General features: G+C 48.9%; 1 protein-coding gene and 1 long non-coding RNA gene across 6 annotated transcripts in view; one reads left to right on the top strand and one right to left on the bottom strand.

Moving 5' to 3' along the window:
• Positions 1-4,869: 4,869 nt before the first annotated feature.
• LOC140615002 (uncharacterized) lies at positions 4,870-12,010 on the bottom strand. Its single transcript, XR_012015687.1, has 3 exons — positions 11,293-12,010; positions 10,244-10,383; positions 4,870-4,984 (listed from the first exon to the last, which is right to left on the bottom strand). It is a non-coding gene; the product is annotated as an uncharacterized lncRNA (long non-coding RNA).
• The window catches only part of CHRDL2 (chordin like 2), a 32,621-nt gene continuing 21,012 nt past the window's right edge, over positions 5,874-17,482 (top strand). The window contains exon 1 of one of the 5 annotated variants that reach the window (XM_072794623.1): positions 5,874-6,282. In XM_072794623.1, the coding sequence (XP_072650724.1) occupies positions 6,201-6,282 (82 nt within the window). In that variant the 5' untranslated portion in view covers positions 5,874-6,200. The remainder of the gene's footprint in view (positions 6,283-17,482) is intronic. The other 4 variants (XM_072794622.1, XM_072794621.1, XM_072794620.1 and 1 more) reach the window with 4 other exon arrangements.

Genomic DNA, 17,482 nt, shown 5'->3' with positions numbered 1-17,482 from the left:
GACACTTGTCCCCACTCAGTTTCCTTCATGAGAGCCCTGTGAAATTAAGGGCTATGTCTTCTCCCATCCTGTTTTACTGTTGCCTCTCTCCATCAGAATCTCTATTTGCAGACTGTTCTGGGAAGAGAGGGCCTGCTGAGATTTAAAAAAAAAAAAAAAGAAAGAAAAGAAAAGAAAAGAAAGGCTTAGAAATGTTCACGAAGCCACATTAAAAACCCATACAAATAAATACAAATGAGCCTCACATCCATTCTACAAACATTTATTTAGGTCAACTATATGTACAATATCTGGAGATGCAAAAGAATGTGTCTTAAAGTAATAACAGGTTTTTTGTTTTTGTTTTGCTTTTTAAAAGATTTTACTTATTATTGGAGAGAGAGAGAGAGCATGAGCACAAGCAGGGGAAGAAGCAGAGGGAAAAAGAAAGGGAGAAGCAGACTCTCTGCTGAGTAGGGAGTCTGACGTGGGGCTCCATCCCAGGACCCTGGGATCATGACCTGAACTGAAGGCAGATGTTAAACCTACTGAGCCACCCAGGTGCCCCTCCTCCTCCCTCCTATTTTAAGTAAAGATTTATTGTATGGATAAGTAACTCCAACCTGGCTGAAGAGTGAAAGTGGAGTGGGGATTATTCAATTTATAAGTAAATTAACTTTGACAGTTCCTATAAACAAGATTTTCTTCCTAATGTACCTAAACTGGACCCAGTTTCAAAGACTCAATCAGTTCACACCTTTCAGGGCATCACTGAGTAAGGGCAGTGTCCTAGAGCTGGCTCTAAGGGCTCAGGGGAGCTGAGTGTTAAATTCTTAGGAATTTTACAAGCTGGTTGTTAAACATGATCATTCTGAACATTAAATTACATAAACTCACAAATAAGTTATATTCAAAACATTCAAACTCAACTCCTTATTATATTACTATGTTTTATTATCAATATTCTTGAAATTATTTATATCTATTGGACCAATGGAAATACTACATAATGGTGTCCTGCTGTCAACTCCACATTCAGTTATGTCATATCAGTAGCTTGAAATTGGCCAAGGTGGGAGTATCTACACCATGGAAATTGGCAACTGCTATAAACCAGGGCTTTGTTCCCCTGGAGAGCTGGTTGTTACACATTTAGGAGCACACCACTGATGTAGAATTTCTATTATGTAGTCTTGTCTTACATTCACTCTTAGATGAATCTGATTTTAGAGTCTTAACAGAATTAAGTGGACGGGTTAAGAAGTCTTTCCTTGATGCTGATCTCTCTGATCTTTATCACTACACTAATTTTACATAATCAAGCAGCCTGCAGGCCAGGAGGAGGTCTTAGCCACAAATAACAGGTCACAAGAGGACTATCTAAAGGAAGAAAGATATTCTTCAACAAACCTTTATTTAGCAGCTACTATGTCCAAAGCTGTGTGAAGGTTAGGGAAGAGAGTAGTCTATGTTCTGGAGGAACTCACTCAGAGAAGGTGACCTGAAACCTTTGATGATACAATGTGATAAGTGGTAAGTGCTATAATGGAAATATAGAAGCATGAAGGAGAAAGAAGCTAACTCAGACACCAGGAGAGAGACTTCAGTAAGAACTTGGCCTACAAGCACCAGTGTTTGTCTTGTTCTCCACTGTGTCCCTAGCACCTAGCACAATGCCTGGCACAGCATTGGGTAGATAAAGGAGGTAGTAAATTTTGATCTGGGAAAAAGAAGGCTGCCAGATAAGAATGGGTAGAGGGAGGGCATTAGAAAAGCAAGCAGGGGGACGCCTGGGTGGCTCAGCGGTTAAGCGTCTGCCTTTGGCTCGAGGTGTGATCCTGGGGTCCTGGGATCGAGTCCCGCATTGGGCTCCCTGCATGGAGCCTGCTCTTCCCTCTGCATATATCTCTGCCTCTCTCTCTCTCTCTCTCTCACGAACAAATAAATAAAATCTTAAAAGAAAAGAAAAGAAAGCAAGTGCAGAAGCATGGAGAGTACAAGAAAAGAAAGAGAAATACAATTTGAAGAAAGAAAATTTAATGTGGCATGAGGAGTCCAAGGACTGAAACTGGTAAGAATGCAAGTACGAAGAGAGGTTCTCTGTTTCAAATCTCTGCAGAGCTCCCAGGAGACAAAAAGAGTTGGCTTGTTCTGTACAGCCCTGAGGGGAGAGCTAGGAACCATGGGGGGAGTCACAGAGAATCACATATCAGTTAAAGAAATTTCGGGGCACTTGGGTGCCGCAGTTTGTTAGGCATCTGCCTTCATATCAGATCATGATCTCAGAGTTCTGGGATTGAGCCTCACATTGCATCGGGCTCCCTGCTCAGTGGGGAATCTGCTTCTCCCTCTCCCTCTGCCTTTCCTCCTGTTCTGTTCTCTCTCTCTCTCTCTCAAATGAATAGTCTTAAAAAAAAAAAAAAAGAACTTTCTAATGGAGATGTCCAGCAGTGCAATGGGTTGCCTTGGAAGGCAACAAGCTAGTTCCCTAAGAGGTTAGCAACAGGTGCCAAGTTTGGTGCAACAAATTGCTCTGGATGGATACTTTTTTTTTTTTCTGACTAGATTTTGGAAGAATTTATACAATCTCCTTTCTTAAGGGACAACTATCTTAATGAACACCCATCTTCAACAACAATTCTACAGAAGATGCAGAGATTTCTATCAAGTGCTTGTTTCTTATGTCAATCATTGATTAAAACCAAGGGCAATACGTATGCTGAAGGCTCCTCCATGAAAGAGTAATATCTTTTCAAGTCATTGAAGTCTTCACTCATTCATGAAGCATTTATTTCTTTGTGTGTCAGGGACCTTGCTAAATGCTAGAAGTATAAATGTAAATGAAAAAAGGACCCTGCTCCCCACAGTACTGAGTAGAAATGCAAATAAATATTTACTCCAAAATGCAAATTAAATATTTACACTCCAGTAGCTTACAATACAAAGTGCTCTGGAAAATGAAGACAAAAAATTTGCTTTGTTTGGGGAACCTTGGGAAGGCCTCAGAGAGGAAGTCACTCAGAGCTGACTTTTGAAAAGTTAAAAGGAATTCACTAACTAGAGGAGGAAAAAGATGGTACAGGCAGAAGGAAAACACAAACACATGAAGGTGTGAAAGTGCAGTTTGTGGAAGTGAGTGAGTGGTGGAATAATAGGGTAGATGGGACTGGTAAGTAGGAGCCAAAATGTGCACAGGCTTGAATCCAATGCTAACAACTTTGGATTTTATTCTGTAAATGATAGGAAGCTTATCATTTTTTCTGTTATTTATTCAATAAACTTTTCATTTTGGAAAGATTTTAGATTGATAGAAAAGTGACAAAGGTAGTACAGTGTTCTTAACCTAAGAACCATATATCCTCCACCCTGCTTTCCCCAATGCTAACATCTCACGTAGCCAGAGAACCTCTGTTCAGATGAAGAAACCGAGATTGGTACATAGCTATTAACTAAAGTATAGACTTCATTCACCAGCTTTTTCCACTAATGCCCTTTTACTGTCCCAGAATCCAATCCAGGATACTGCACTGCATTTCATGTTTTTTATTTATTTATTTCCAATAATGAATTTTTTTTTTTTTTTTTTTTTTATTTACTTATGATAGTCACAGAGAGAGAGAGGCAAAGACACAGGCAGAGGGAGAAGCAGGCTCCATGCACCGGGAGCCTGATATGGGATTCGATCCCGGGTCTCCAGGATCGCGCCCTGGGCCAAAGGCAGGCGCCAAACCGCTGCGCCACCCAGGGATCCCCCAATAATGAATTTTAAGGAGAAAGTGCCGTGATCACATTTGTCAGTAGACACGATCGGCATAATTCGTAGGGCTCACGTGAGGAAAATACACTGGAGGAGCCTAAATTAGGATGGAAGCCTTGCTTAGAAGCTGTTGGCAAAGTCCAGGGAAGGGATGACAATGGCCCCAATGCTGGGAGCAGTGTGGATGGAGAGGAGGATTGAGGCATGTTTTGGTTTCATGCTAGAGACCTTTCCTGAAGTAGAACGGGTGGGATATAGGACAGGCTGATCCTAATTCATCTAAGACATGAATATATGTGTGCAACAGACTTTAAGCAAAGATGGAGAAAAGAAAAGATCTCTGTCTCAGATTCTTAGGATGAGATTATTTCTGCAACTATGCACTACATTTAACTCTGAGCTCCCTGAAAGCCAAGGCAAAAAGGGAAGCAAGATGACATACATAGCTCTCATTATCTGTTAAAGTATACTCAAGGAAGAGAAAGAGACTGGCCAGATGAGAGCGGGAGAAATGAAGTTTGAAGGGCACCTAGGAGGTAGATCATGCTTGTCCCTGATTTTGAAAGCCATGGCGAAACTCCATCTTTGGGGATCACTGTTTCTTCCCAGCACCCTCTGTTCTGGAGGGGATAGCCTGGCAGCACATGGGCATGGGGAGCCCAGCCTTATTGTACCTTTATAGACAGCCAGCCAGAAGTGTGGAAATGATTCTCTATCAGAATGGCATGTGGCTCAGCATCCTGTCTCACCTCTTACTTTACTCGACCCTCTCCTCTCTTGTGCTCACTGGACTTTCCAATAGCTCTGCAAGAAAAGCTGGGCAGGAAGTTGAGGTTTAATGTGGGATAAATGAACTTTACCAAAATGGCCCAGCAAGTTGGGGGGAGAGCCAGGAGAAGGACCCTGCCCTTTTGATTTCAGAGCCTGGGTGTTTCTTATCGGGAAAGCTCAGAGGTCTTACTAATTCGTCCACTCATTGGACACAAGGTATGGAGCACTAACCATGGTTTTCAGGGCTGTATCCCCAGGGAGCTCACCTTCTGGTGAGAAATTTGACACTTTGACAACCAGCTCTCACTGAAGAGAACTGAACATGGCCATCACTCTCAGAGAGGTACAGGCCTTACCTGCAGAGACAAAGGAGAGATCACGTCCTGCTTCAGGAGTGGGAGGGGGGAAAGCAGAGGAAGACGTCCAGAGAAAGGGCCAAGAATCCCGCTGGACTGGATTTCAACCTAGGCACGGAGCCTGTGGGTAGGAAGGGGAACTGTGGTAAGGGCATTCCAGCTGCCTGGAATTAGGACCCCTTCTTTTTTGAGATGTTAAGTACTTTGACGTTCATTATCTCATTTCATCCTCGCAAAAAAAAAAAAAAAAAAGTGGAAGGCGTTAAGATCCCCGTTTTTAGATTCTGAGGCGGCGTGTCCAAGACCACAAACAGAATTAAGACCGGCAAGTGCCACGATTCCGCCCAGAGCTCGGTGCACGCACGCCCCCGCCCGACCCCGAGCGCTCGCCACCCCGACGTCTGCTCCCGCCGCACCCCGCAGCTCCACCTGAAGCCTCGCTGGGTCGCGTCGTCCTGCGCTCGGGGCGCCGCGGGGAGTCAGGGGTTAAAGCCCGTGGTCCGGGTGGCCCCTTCCCCCTCCCGAGCCCTCTCGCCTCCGCTCGGCGCCGCGCCTGGAGCGTGCGTCCCGGAGACCCGCACGAGAGAGGAGGGGAGAAGTGGGCCTGTTTCTCGGGTGGCCAATCCCCCGAGCCCGCGGTGCCCCAGAGGAGGCGCCAGGGCTAGGCCAGCGCCAGGCCGGGCTGCCTGCTTCCCGCGGCAAAGTACAAATGCGCCCGAGCGCGGCGCCTGGCGCCCTTGGCGAGCACAGCCGGCCCGCGCTCAGCCAGCCCCCGCGGCCGCCGCGCCGCCGCCGCCGCCGCCGCCGGTACCGCCGCCCCGCCGGGCCCCAGGGCCCCGCAGCCCGACCCCGAGCCCGCCGAGCGGGGGGCGCCGGCCGCCTCTAGCCCGCGCGCCCCGGGCCGCCCGCCGGTGCCGCGCGCCTCGCCCGACGCTGCGCGCCCGCAGACCCCTGTCCTCCCCGACCTCCTCCTCCTCCTCCTCCTCCTCCTCCTCCTCCTCCTCCTCCTCCTCCTCCTCCTCCTCCTCCTCCCCCTCGTCCTCCTCCTCTCCCTCTCACCTTCTCCTTTGCTTTTACTGCTTCTCCTTCTTGCCGTACCTCCCTCCATCTCTCCATCTCTCCCTCTTTCCACCTTCCTCTCATTCCCACCTTGGACCCAGCCTCGGCCTCTCCCCTTCGCCACCCTTCTCGGTCTCCCCGCGGTAGCGGCGGCAGCCCTCCCTGGGTCTGCGCCTTGCTTTGTGCCCCTCTGCCTCAGTGTCCTCGTCTCACTCTCTCCCCCACGCCCCTCCCGGCTCAGCGCCTGGCGGCCTGGCCCTGGGGGAAAGGAAGGAAGGATGGTTCCCGAGGTAAGGGTCCTCTCCTCCTTGCTGGGACTCGCGCTGCTCTGGTTCCCCTTGGACTCCCACGCTCGAGCCCGTAAGTAGGCAGAGGAGGGATTCGAGCCCCTGGGAGGTGCGGGGGGTGGTGGGTGGGAAAGTGCCGGGACTTGGGGACCCAAACTGTTCTGACAGCCGTCAGGGCAGCACCTGTGCGGGGGAGAGCGGAGACTCCTCTGCCGGCCAGTATGGGCTGATGAGTTTGGGATACAGGGGTGGGGACTGGGGGGACCTGGGAAAACTCAGAGCTAAGGGGGCTGCTGCCATGGACCTGAGGATGAGGGGACTGAGGACAGTGGGGGAGAGGGCAGGACACTGTGCATGTGTGTTGGCTGGTGGTGGTGCTTAACATTCTCAGGAGAGAGCCAGGCATGTCTGGCTGCAAGGGTGCAGACAAAAGTGATGAAGATGTAGACTACTGCATTCAAAAGGAACCCATGGAAAGACAGAAGAGCTAACTAGATAACCTCACTCTGTTACCCCCTGTGATTCTCACAACACTTCCATGAGGTGGGTATTGTCATTTGCATTTTACAGATGAGAAAACAGGTTGATAGAAGAAACTTGCTGAAGTTTACAGAGCTAGCAAGCCATCCAAAGCCTGAGCTCTTCAATTCCAAATCCTATACTCCCCCCCCCCCCCCCCCCCCCCCCCCCGCCGCCAGCATCTGGAAGAATCCCTGATTTGGAGCTGTAAGACTCTGGGAGGCAGGAAGGCACAGGGAGATAGGCCAGTCTTCACTATCCCAAATCTTTTGAATACCATCAGATGGAGAGCACCTCTCTTAAGCCTCAGTTTCCTAATCTATAAAATGGGAATCAAAATCCCAGGACTGTTGTGAGAATTAAATTGGAGAAAATATGTCAAGCAAATAGCTGGTACATGGTAGCATCTTTAAAAATATCAGTCCCCTAATTCATACTTCTCCACTTAGAGCATATATGCCTAAGTTTATGTAATCTCTCCGGACCTCAGTTTCCCCCTGTCCCTGCAAGAGGCCAGCAGACCCCCTCCCCATCCCCAGTCTCTTGGGGAATCCTGTGAGGATGGAAAACAAAACCAAAGATTCACTTAATGAGAAAGAAGGAGCTTAGTTCAAACCCTAAAATACCTGATCAAGAAACTGAGGACCAGGAGGGGCAAGGGTTTGCTCCAGGTTACCCGGCACAGAGCCTGGGATGAAGACCCCGGTTTCCCAAGCCCCAGCGTAGTGCTCTGTCCTCTCCACAGCTCAGCTCCCCTTTCTTTTGCTGCCTTTCTTTAGCACGTGACTTTCTGGAGCTGGTGGTGCTGGATTTTGTTTCATTCTTGTCTCTGCTTGTGAGGGCAAGCTGCATGTCTGGTCGTCTCTGGGCTGCCAGCAGCATGAGACTCATAGAAGTCCTTAGCAACAAGTAATGGAAAGAACTCAGTGTTGGGTTCAAGTCCTGCCTCTGCCCCTTAGTAGCTGTGTGACTTTTCATAAGTCACAACTTCTCTGAGCCTCAATTTCTTCATCTAAGGCACAGATGGTACCTGGAACCCAAAGAGTTCTTGGGAGGATTAAAGAAGGGGACTGTGTTAAATTAGCTAGCACAATGCCTAGCACTCAGTAAATGTCTCCTCCCTTTCCTTGGGCCCTGGAGGTTTCCTCCTAACATTTTAAAAGGGACTTACCACAGAATGCCCTCCCTGCCCACCTCCCTTCCTCTTGGCTCATCATTCTTAGCCCCCAAGGCTTTTCTCCAGACATTGTTGCTCTCGATGCATCTCTGAAAGGTGGCCCAGAATCAGATCGTTGTGCATGATTGCTAATGTCCTACCCACACCCCTCCTGTGGACCTCCCATATCTTGGCAGCCCTTCATCACCTTGCTGGGTCACACTTCTTCCAACACACTTTTCCTGGCCACCTAAGCCACTTCAGTCTCCTTCCGCTGTGCCTCCACCGGCCTTCAGGCCCATACCTCTCACTGGGTCCTGCCATTCTATGTCACCTACAGCCTGGAGCTTAGCTTCCAGATGTGCAAGAGAACAACTCAGAGCAGACTTGAATTAAGGTGAGGTGGACTGGCATTCAGAGGGATGTGTTCAGATTTGGGGATGACAGAGCTGAAAGAGCTTTGAAAATCATCTGCTCCTACCTGCAATTTTCCTATCCTTACAGTTAAACTGAAGCCCAGGAAATGGGAGTGACTTGCCCAAGTTCACACAGCAAATTTGTTAAAGAAAATAACAACAGATTTGTCACTTAATGGTTGTGTGAATTGGGACAAATCACTTCCCTTCTCTGAGCTTCACTTTGTCTAGTGCTGTCAATCCATGAATCTAGGAACAATCCTATTCTATAGTCATTTGCAAGGGTCCTATTTGGGGGTCTCTTATGAAGGTCCTTGTCTTAGTCCAAGTAAGATCCCAGGCCTGTCGTGCATAATAAACCTCCTGGTGACACCTTGGGTGCTTTCATTAGTGGTGCCAACAGATGGAAATTCTCAAGTCTGCATCATGTCAGACTCCTGAGGTGGCTCGGCCCTACAGAAATGCCAAAGGCCTGTGAGCACACAGAGCTGTTTGCTCCTCAGTTACAATGCAAGGCTGGTCAAACAAAGGTTATTCTGTCCTTGGCTCTGTTTCCAGCCACAGATTGAGTTCAACGAGGACTGAGTCTCAACTCCGGCCACAGGCTGAGCCCTGATCCTCAAAACTCTGACCACAGATTGAACCCTGATTCCATTCTAGGTCCATGACCTGGTCACTAACTGATACTGATCTCAATCCCAGGCAGAGCCACATACATGCATGATGTTAGTTTGGGCACCCATCCCTCTGTGGAATGAGGACCTGCGTAGTATCCTGACTCTCTCTCCAGTGCTCTTTCTCTTATGTCAGTGCCTCTCTATCATGCTCTTCCTTTACTGATTGTTCAGCTCCCCTCTGCTCCCACTGTTTAGGGTATCCGGCATGCTTCCGCTTTCTCTTCCTTCCCACTGTCCAATCCTGCTTTTGGGAGACAGTTATCAAGTAGAAACATCAAACTCTATATCCTCTCTCCAAGGGCTATGTGTACAGTGGGAATCAAAGCTTCTGTTCCCAGGTGACAGCATCCCAGACTGCAGAAGCAGAGATGGGGCAGGAAGGGAGCTCCCATCATATGATGTGGTATAGAGGACAAATTGGAGTCAGAAGGTCAGGGCTTCAGCCTGGCTCTGCTACTAATTCCAACTGTGACACCAGACAAGTTGCCTTTCTTTGCCGCTCGGTTTTCCCAGCTGTAAAGAGAGATGGTTCACCCAAATAGACAATCGTTGAGAACAATTCTGGCTTTAACATCTCATGATTCTAAGACTCTAGGATCCGAAGTTGCTGTTGCCTCGCTTCTGAGTCTGCTGTGGGCTTTTGAAAAGGAAGTTGAGGGAGTTTCAATCTACAGCCTGATACTCTTGCCCTGCTAGGGAAGAGTAGATCCGATCCTCAGACCCCAGGAAAGTGAACCCAGAAGGTATAGAACGGTTGGTTTGGAGGGAGACCCACCAGTAGAGACCTTGCCCTGCTGTTCAGCTTAGTTGCATCCCATCTTCCAGTCCAGGTGTACATTGGGGTGGGGGGCACTTGAGTGAAGGCTTGCTATCCGGCTCCAGGCAGGGCCCTCTCTGGGTCTGTCTAGGTGGTTCTGCACCTCCTTTCTCCCACCAGTAGAGGTCTCTGTCTTACTCACTCGCTAGCAGGCTGCTGAGCAGGAGCCGGGCAACAGCTGCAGTTATTTCCAGCTGTTGCACCTGTTCTAGGACTGGCCTCTCAAGTTCCCCCAGCCACTAGCCATGGCGCCGGTCTCTGGGAGAGGGATCCTGAATCCCTTGGACTCCCAAAGAGGACTGGTGTGAGAGCGCTGCCCTCTGGGAGGTGAAGTGCGGAGATCATTTCAGGCAACCTCCTGAACAGGATCCCATCCCGTACCAGAGAAGGCCGCTCCAGTCTTTTTCTGACACCCATTCTTATAGTCAGGATTCCTCCTTATGTCTCACCTGGATCCTTTTGTGTTCAATTTAAAGCCATTTCTTCTGGTTCTGCCCCCTTAGATCTGAAGACTGTTGGAGTTTGCGCTGGCACAAATCGATGATCTTAGGCAAGTCCTAGTCCGTCTTCTAGGACTCAGTTTCCACATCTGTAAAATAAAGGATTGGATATCATCTCTCAGCCCCTAACTTTCCAAGAGTTTGCAGATCTAAGTGTAGATGTCCGAGGCAGAAGAAAATAATCTCCTCTCTGCCCCCTAACCGTTGCCAGTAGGAGAGCTGTCTTTCCTGTTTTTTTTTTTAATAATCTTTATTTATTTATTCATGAGAGACACACAGAGAGAGAGAGAGGCAGAGACACAGGCAGAGGGAGAAGCAGGCTCCATGCAGGGAGCCCGACGTGGGACTCGATCCCAGGTCTCCAGGATCACACCCTGGACTGGAGGCGGCACTAAACTGCTGTACCACCGGGCTGCCCTGTCTTTCCTGGTTTGACGGTCCTCTCCTTTGTGGTCCTTCTATGCTCCTGAACATCTATCATGTGCCAGAGAAGATGAGTCAGGTTCAGAGAAGTGAGGGCCTTTTCCCTTGATCACACAGCTTAGCTCCTAAGAATCTGAGGTTTTCACTTCTGATTCCCTTAGGAGGCCTCCCCCATTGGGTGCCAGAGCCCAGAGCAGAGCTTGTGTCTTAGAGAGAAGCAGGTTTGTGTGAATGGGAACTATAAAGAAATGAAGTATGCCTGTGTGGGCACAAGGGAAAAGATGTGAACATGCTCACATTCCTCTGCAGCTGGCTTGCTCAGGTCCTGGTAGGCTGGGGACCAGCCATAGTCCTGGGCCTCTCTCCTCACATCTCAAGCCCCCTAGTCCTCTCCAGCTTCCCCCACAGCCCAGGAGCTTCTTTCTTGGTTGTCTTTCCTGCTTATTGCTGGAAGAATTCCCAGTCCTACCACCCACTCCTAACTATCTCCTCTGAGGGCCTTTATCATAGTCTGACAGTTTCATTGTGGACTGTGGGATGGCCTTGGGTGGGACAAATTGGAAATTTTTACTTACATGTGAAGATCATGGGCTTGTTCATCCCCTCCCCTGCCTGGGCTCCTGACCTTTCTGTATATGGTGTTTGATTTGGGAGTTCAGGTGATGAGAGCTGGAAAGGAGAGGTCAAGAGCCAATTCCTGGTAGGTGGCAAGGCCTTATCACATGAATGAAGCATTCTTCTTGTTAGAGGTTTCCAGGATCAAGGGCCATACATCCAGAACCTCCCCTCTCCCTTGACTCTTCATTCTTTCACAGCGCATTCATTTATGGAGCGCCAACTCTGTGTAGGGGCTGCGCAGAGCACTGGAGATACATGAATGAATGAGATACGGTTCCTGCTCTAAAGAAGCTCAGAGTGTAGTAAGGAAGAAGAATGCACTTAGTCAGTACTCCCGATCCCGTGATGAGAGTTGTCATAGAGGGCTGAATTTAGTTCCATGGGAGCCCGAGGCTGCTGGCCTGGAAGGATGGGGCAGCTTCATCAACAGGGTGGCATCTGCAGGCTTTTGAAGAACGGGAATGAGCTGGCCAAAAGTGGAGATGGAGAATCACATTCCAAGGTGGGGAGGAAACAGCGCGGGAGGAAGGGACGTGAGAAAGAGCCTGGTGGGGTGGTGCAAGAGTCAGAAATTCAGCAAGAGGAAGTGAGGCTGAAAACAAGGCCTCCACTGAGAGTATTGCTGGAAAAGCAGGCAAGAGCCAGGGCTTAACAGACTGGGGTGACATGATAACATTCAGAGTCTGTCTAGTAAACACCGCTGCCCCTCAATTCAGAGGAGATCAGCCAAGTCCAATCACTTTAAGCCAGTATCAAGCTAGGGAAGAGCTGTGGCTGTGGCCTCTCCAAGTGGACGCTTCAGGCAAGGAAGGGCACTAGCACATGCCAGCCACCCGCCATGAGCGGCCTTGCATGAACCACAGTCACCCCCACCTCTGTGCCTTGGCTGTGTAGCTCCCTTTGCCAGACAGGCCCTTCCCCTCTGTCTGCACCTGGTTAACTACTTCAAGATGTAGCTCAGGCATCTTCTCAGGGAAGCCTTCCCTAAAGACTCTGTGCTTCCAGTATAATAGAACTTGCCACACTGATGTATAGCTGACCCTTGAGCAATGTGGGGGTTGGGGGCACCAACCCCGGCACAGTCAAACATCTGCACGTAACTTTTGACTCCCCTTTAAAACTTAATAACTAACTGATAGCCTCCTGTTGACTTGAAGCCTTACCAGTCACATAAATAGTGGATTAATTCGTATCTTATATGTTACATCAAGTAAGCTAGAGAAAAGGAAATGTTATGAAGAAAATCATAAGGAAGAGAAAATACAGGTACAGTACTGAACTGTAAAAAAATCCACTAACAAGTGGACCCGCACAGTTCAGAACCATATTGTTCAGGGTCAACTGTATTTTATCCATCCATCCATCTTCTTCATGAGTCTGTGAACTCCTTGAGGATGGGGACTGTGTCTTACTAAGTCATAGCCCAGGCCCACCAACATGCATAAGACCTGATACACAGAAGCTCCATAACTGAGTGAAGAGCAGGAAGTAATAGTACTATTCCTAATGATAATAAGCTATCCTTTTTTTTTTTAAGATTTTATTTATTTATTTCTTCATGGGAGACATATACAGAGAGAGAGAGAGGAGCAGAAACACAGGCAGAGGGAGAAGCAGGCTCCATGCAGGGAGCCCGATGTGGGACTTGATCCCGGGACTCCAGAATCATGCCCTGAGCCAATGGCAGGCACTAAACCGCTGAGCCACCCAGGGATCCCCGATGATAAGCTATTCTAACTCATGATAATATCCCTGCTTGGCATGTCAGGTGCTCCGCGTCCACCCGCCTGAAGCTGCAGCCACATCCTGGACTACTCCTTTTCCCTCTCCAACTGTTTCCAGCCTGCCCCAAAGCTCACCCACCATATTTCCGAAGTATTCCCCAAATCTGCATTTTACCTGTGGGTACTGCTTCCATCTTGGCTCAGGCCAGCATGCTTTCAAAACCAGTGACTGCAACAACCTCTCTGCAACAACCTCCCATGGTCTCTCTGTCTCCAGTTTTGCCCTCCAACTGCTCCAATCCTTTCTCCACTTCTGTGGCTACAGTGATTATGTTAAAATGCAAATATGACCACAGGCACACCCTGGTTTAAAACTTTTGCATGGCTTTCTTTTGCCCTTTGGGCTTTCAAGGCCCTTCCTGAGCCTCTCCCTCCCTCTCCAGCCTGATCTCCAGCCCCTTACCCCTCCACTTTGATTTCTATATCCCGGCCCTGAGGTCTATGTAAGCCCAGGGGTGCTGAGGGAGTCCGGCTTGTGACTGCAGCTAGGAGAGTGTGGGGAGCCACAGGAAACAGAGTTGGTAAGGTTATAAATGACACCTGAGAGGTTTACCTCAGTGGCAATTACCATGATGTTCACAACCTAATGGGTGCCTGGGGGCTGCCCATAGAATTATGGAAGTAAAAGCTGGTAGGGTAGTTTGGAGTCAGAACCCAGATCTACTTTTTGTTTTATAGCCTACCATTTAATTGAGCATCTAATATGTGTCAGGTGCTAGGTATATTACATATGTTATCTGATTTAATTCTACAATAATCCAGAGAGGTAGAGATTATTACTAATCCCATTTGACAGCTATGGAAACTGAGGCCAAGAGTGAATAAGTAACTTATCTAAACTCAGGCTGCAGATAAAAGTCAGATCTGGGGTGCTTGGGTAGCCCAGTTGGTTAAATGTCTCAGTCTTGGTTTTGACTCAGGTCATGATCTCAGGGTCGTGATCCCAGGGTTGTGAGATCGAGCCCTGCCTCTGACTCCATGCTTAAGAGTCTCTCTCTCTACTTCTCCCCCTGCCCCTCCCTTGATAAAATAAAACCCAAAACCAATCAGAACCCCTACCTATCTGATTCCAAAGCCAGAGTCTTTGGACTATATACATACCTCCACTGAGTAAGGGGTTTTGAGGGGCAAGAGACCTGTCCAACTTTAATTTTTCTCTATCTTAAGCCTGGAGCAGGGCCAATTGTCCTTTTCAAATGAAAACTTCCTCCACTACTGTCTTTTTCCTGGATTAAATATCACTGCTAAGGACCATTAACTTCTAAAGATACCTGAGAGAAGGTGCCCCCCTGAGTTGGGAAGAGGGATGTGGGTGCAGATGGATGAGATGATGCATATGGGTGGAAAGGGCAGGACCAAGGGCAGATATGGAAGGCCACAGAAGACCAAAAGGAATAGATGGGAAGGGAGGGGATGTGAGAGACATGCTTTGCCTCCTTCTTCATGCTACTCAGATCAGCCCCCACTGGCTCCCTGAACCTTATCCTAGCCCACATTGGAGCTCCTGAGAACCAGGATGGTCTCCTATACCCATATACTGATGGGTATAGGAGACCCTATAGGAGACCCTCAATATATCCTAAATCATGGAAGTTTGAAATGATCAAATCTTAGAACCACAAAATCATGCAGTTCTAGAAGCTTCATGTTCTCATGGAATGTAGGCTCTTGGAAGCACAGAATTCTCAAGTCTTGAATCTTAGAAACCTAGAGCTTTGGAGTCTTAGGATTATGAAATCATGGATTCATAATCAGTATCTGTTTAGAAACCTTTGGAGATCAAAGTTCACCTTCCCTCTTATTTTGCAGGGGAGAAACTGAAGATCAGAGAAAGAAAAGTCTTCCTCATTGTCACACAGTGAATTCGTGGCATAAGGAGCTAGAGCTCCGTCCTCCGGCCATTAGCAAGGATCAGGGCTAATGCCAGGACTGCAGGGATGGAGCCACCGAGGCCTGGCCATTCCTCCTTCCCCCTGGCTTTGGCATAGCTTTGGGCACTCACCTCCTTAGTATAAGAGGGAACCCCAGGCAATGTCACCCTTCCTTGTGCCTCTCATCTTGGAGGGTGTGGTGTGCTGTGGCTGTGGCTGCAGGAGGCCCCCTGGGGTTGAGGGACCAGCCTGCCAGGCCCCCAATATTCTCAGCTGCTGCCAGGTCTGTTGGTGGGGCAAGCAGCCTCCTGGCCTGGGCATGGGCTAAGACATTTTCTCTGTCTCCAGGCTTTGAGCAGGCAGTGAGGGGTTGGGGTGCCAACTGGCACAGGAGCCAGGCCACAGGGCCGCCCCCAGGAAGGTGGTCGTGTTGCAATCGGCCCCTCCCTGGTTGGGGGAGGGGACTGAGGAAGAAAGACATTATTCAGTCCTTGGAGAGTTGGGCTGGCTCTGACAAGCACCCCAGCTGGGGCTGTGTCCCGCCCTCTCTGCCAGCAGAGGCTGAGAGATAAACACAGCTCATTTGATACGGGCCAGCCTGGGCCTTGCTGGGAAATAAATCTGCTGTCTGATCCCCCCTCTGCTTTGGGGAGCAGGGGAGGGGGCAGGGAGGGAGCTAAGCCGTGTGCTTCTATGGTCCCCAGTGGCCACTGAAGCAGACTGAGGGCATCATGGACCATGACCATGCCGCAAATCTTTGTTCAGGGAGGCCTGCTGAGAGACAGAGCAGGAGCAGGGCAAGGAGCCAGGGGCAGGCCAGGAGCAGTGCAAGGAGCCAGGGGCAGGCCGCTTCCAGTCTCTTACAGGGGAATCTTTCTAAAGGTTAGGAATGGCCCCAGAGCTCCTCTCCTTTGGAGGTGTGTGCCAGCCTGCACCCCAGGCCACCCCCAACACTGAGAGGAAATCCTGCCTGCGAGAAAGATTCAGAAAGTGTGAGACTCTAGAAAGTGGGCAGGAGGAAGTGTGAAAGGCAACCTCTAGACTCTAGACCCGGAGGGGATTAGGAAAGAAAATAGGGACTAGGGTATGGTAGCCGCTGAGGCAGAGAGAAGCCTCTAGACCGTGAGATTGGGCAAAAAGCCATGGAGGAGGGAGGTGATCTGCAAGGAGTTCTGCCTTGGAGTGAAGTTCTGGGTTCAGATCACGAGCTAGACGGCCTGGGCAAGGCACTTAGGTGCCAGATCCTCAGTTTTTCCATCTGGTTTTCTCATAATGATGGTAACAGTCCCAATGACCCTGCTTAGAGGGACAAGATCCAGTTTATTCAAGATGACCCATCTTGCAGGGTCATTGTTACCACAATTATCATAATAATAGGATTCAACAAGTGTCAGGAACTAGGCTGAGTAAGCCCTCGATGAGCATTATCCAATTTCATGCTCAAAATAATAATGTCAGTGGGGTAATTAAGTAATTTATGTAAAGAGAAGATAGTCAATAAATGTTGGCTCCTTTTTCCATATCTCAAGCTCACTCAATCCCACAAATCTTTGCAGACACTTAGCTTGTGCTAAGCATCCTACTTCCACCCTAGAGCTTGTTCTTAGGTAATGTAGACTTTTCCTGTAAGTAATGATAGCATCCCCTCTGGCTTGTAAAAAATCACTGGCTACCTGTGAGGAGGAGGAGTGGCAGGGATAGGGCCTGACCTGGAGCCCTCACCCACACCTTTGGTGGTGATCTGTAAGAGGCGGGGCAGCCTGGGTGGCTGATTGGCTGTGAGAAGTGAAAGAGGGGGTTTCAGGAAAGCAGGATTTCAGGAGAGGTATCTAGCCTAAGGAAACAACCATTCCTCAATCGTTCTTAGAAGCATTCACCTGCATATTGACAACTGATATGCAGATCACAAAAATGATCAATTGATATGCAGTCATAGTCATAGCAATGACCATCTTTAAGGATATTTAAAAGTCAGCTTTCTGGGGCTCCTGGGTGCTCGCTCAGTGGGTTGAGCATCTGCTTTCAGGTCAGATCATGATCCCAAGATCCTGGGATCTAGCTCCACACTGGGCTTTCGGCTCAGCGGGAAGCCTGCTTCTCTCTCTCCCTCTGCCCGTTGCTCCCCCTGCTTGTGCTCTCTCTCTCTTTGTCAAATAAATAAATACAATCTTTTAAAAAAGCCAGCTTTCTAAGAACCTTTGGCTAGGCAGTCCATGTTTTCCCGGTTCAAACACTCTCATCACAGCTCCCTGAACTATAAGGACACAGTACACTGTGAAAGCAGGAAAGCTGCTGTGAGCAGCTTTATTGAAAAAGGACCCAGAGAGAAGGTGTGCCTGTGTATACGTATGTTCACACGTGTGTGTGAGTAGAGAGAGAGTCAGCAGTGGGAAGGGTGTGTGTGCAGAGATGCAGTAAATAGATAAGCAAAATGGGACCAAGGGAAAGGAAGCCAGTGTGATTGTGAGGGCAAAAGGAGTACTGGACTGAGT

This window comes from Canis lupus, chromosome 23, assembly GCF_048164855.1.
Source record: "Canis lupus baileyi chromosome 23, mCanLup2.hap1, whole genome shotgun sequence".
In the NCBI taxonomy this organism is placed as follows: Eukaryota; Metazoa; Chordata; class Mammalia; order Carnivora; family Canidae; genus Canis; species Canis lupus.
This window is presented reverse-complemented; position numbering and strand designations above follow the sequence as displayed.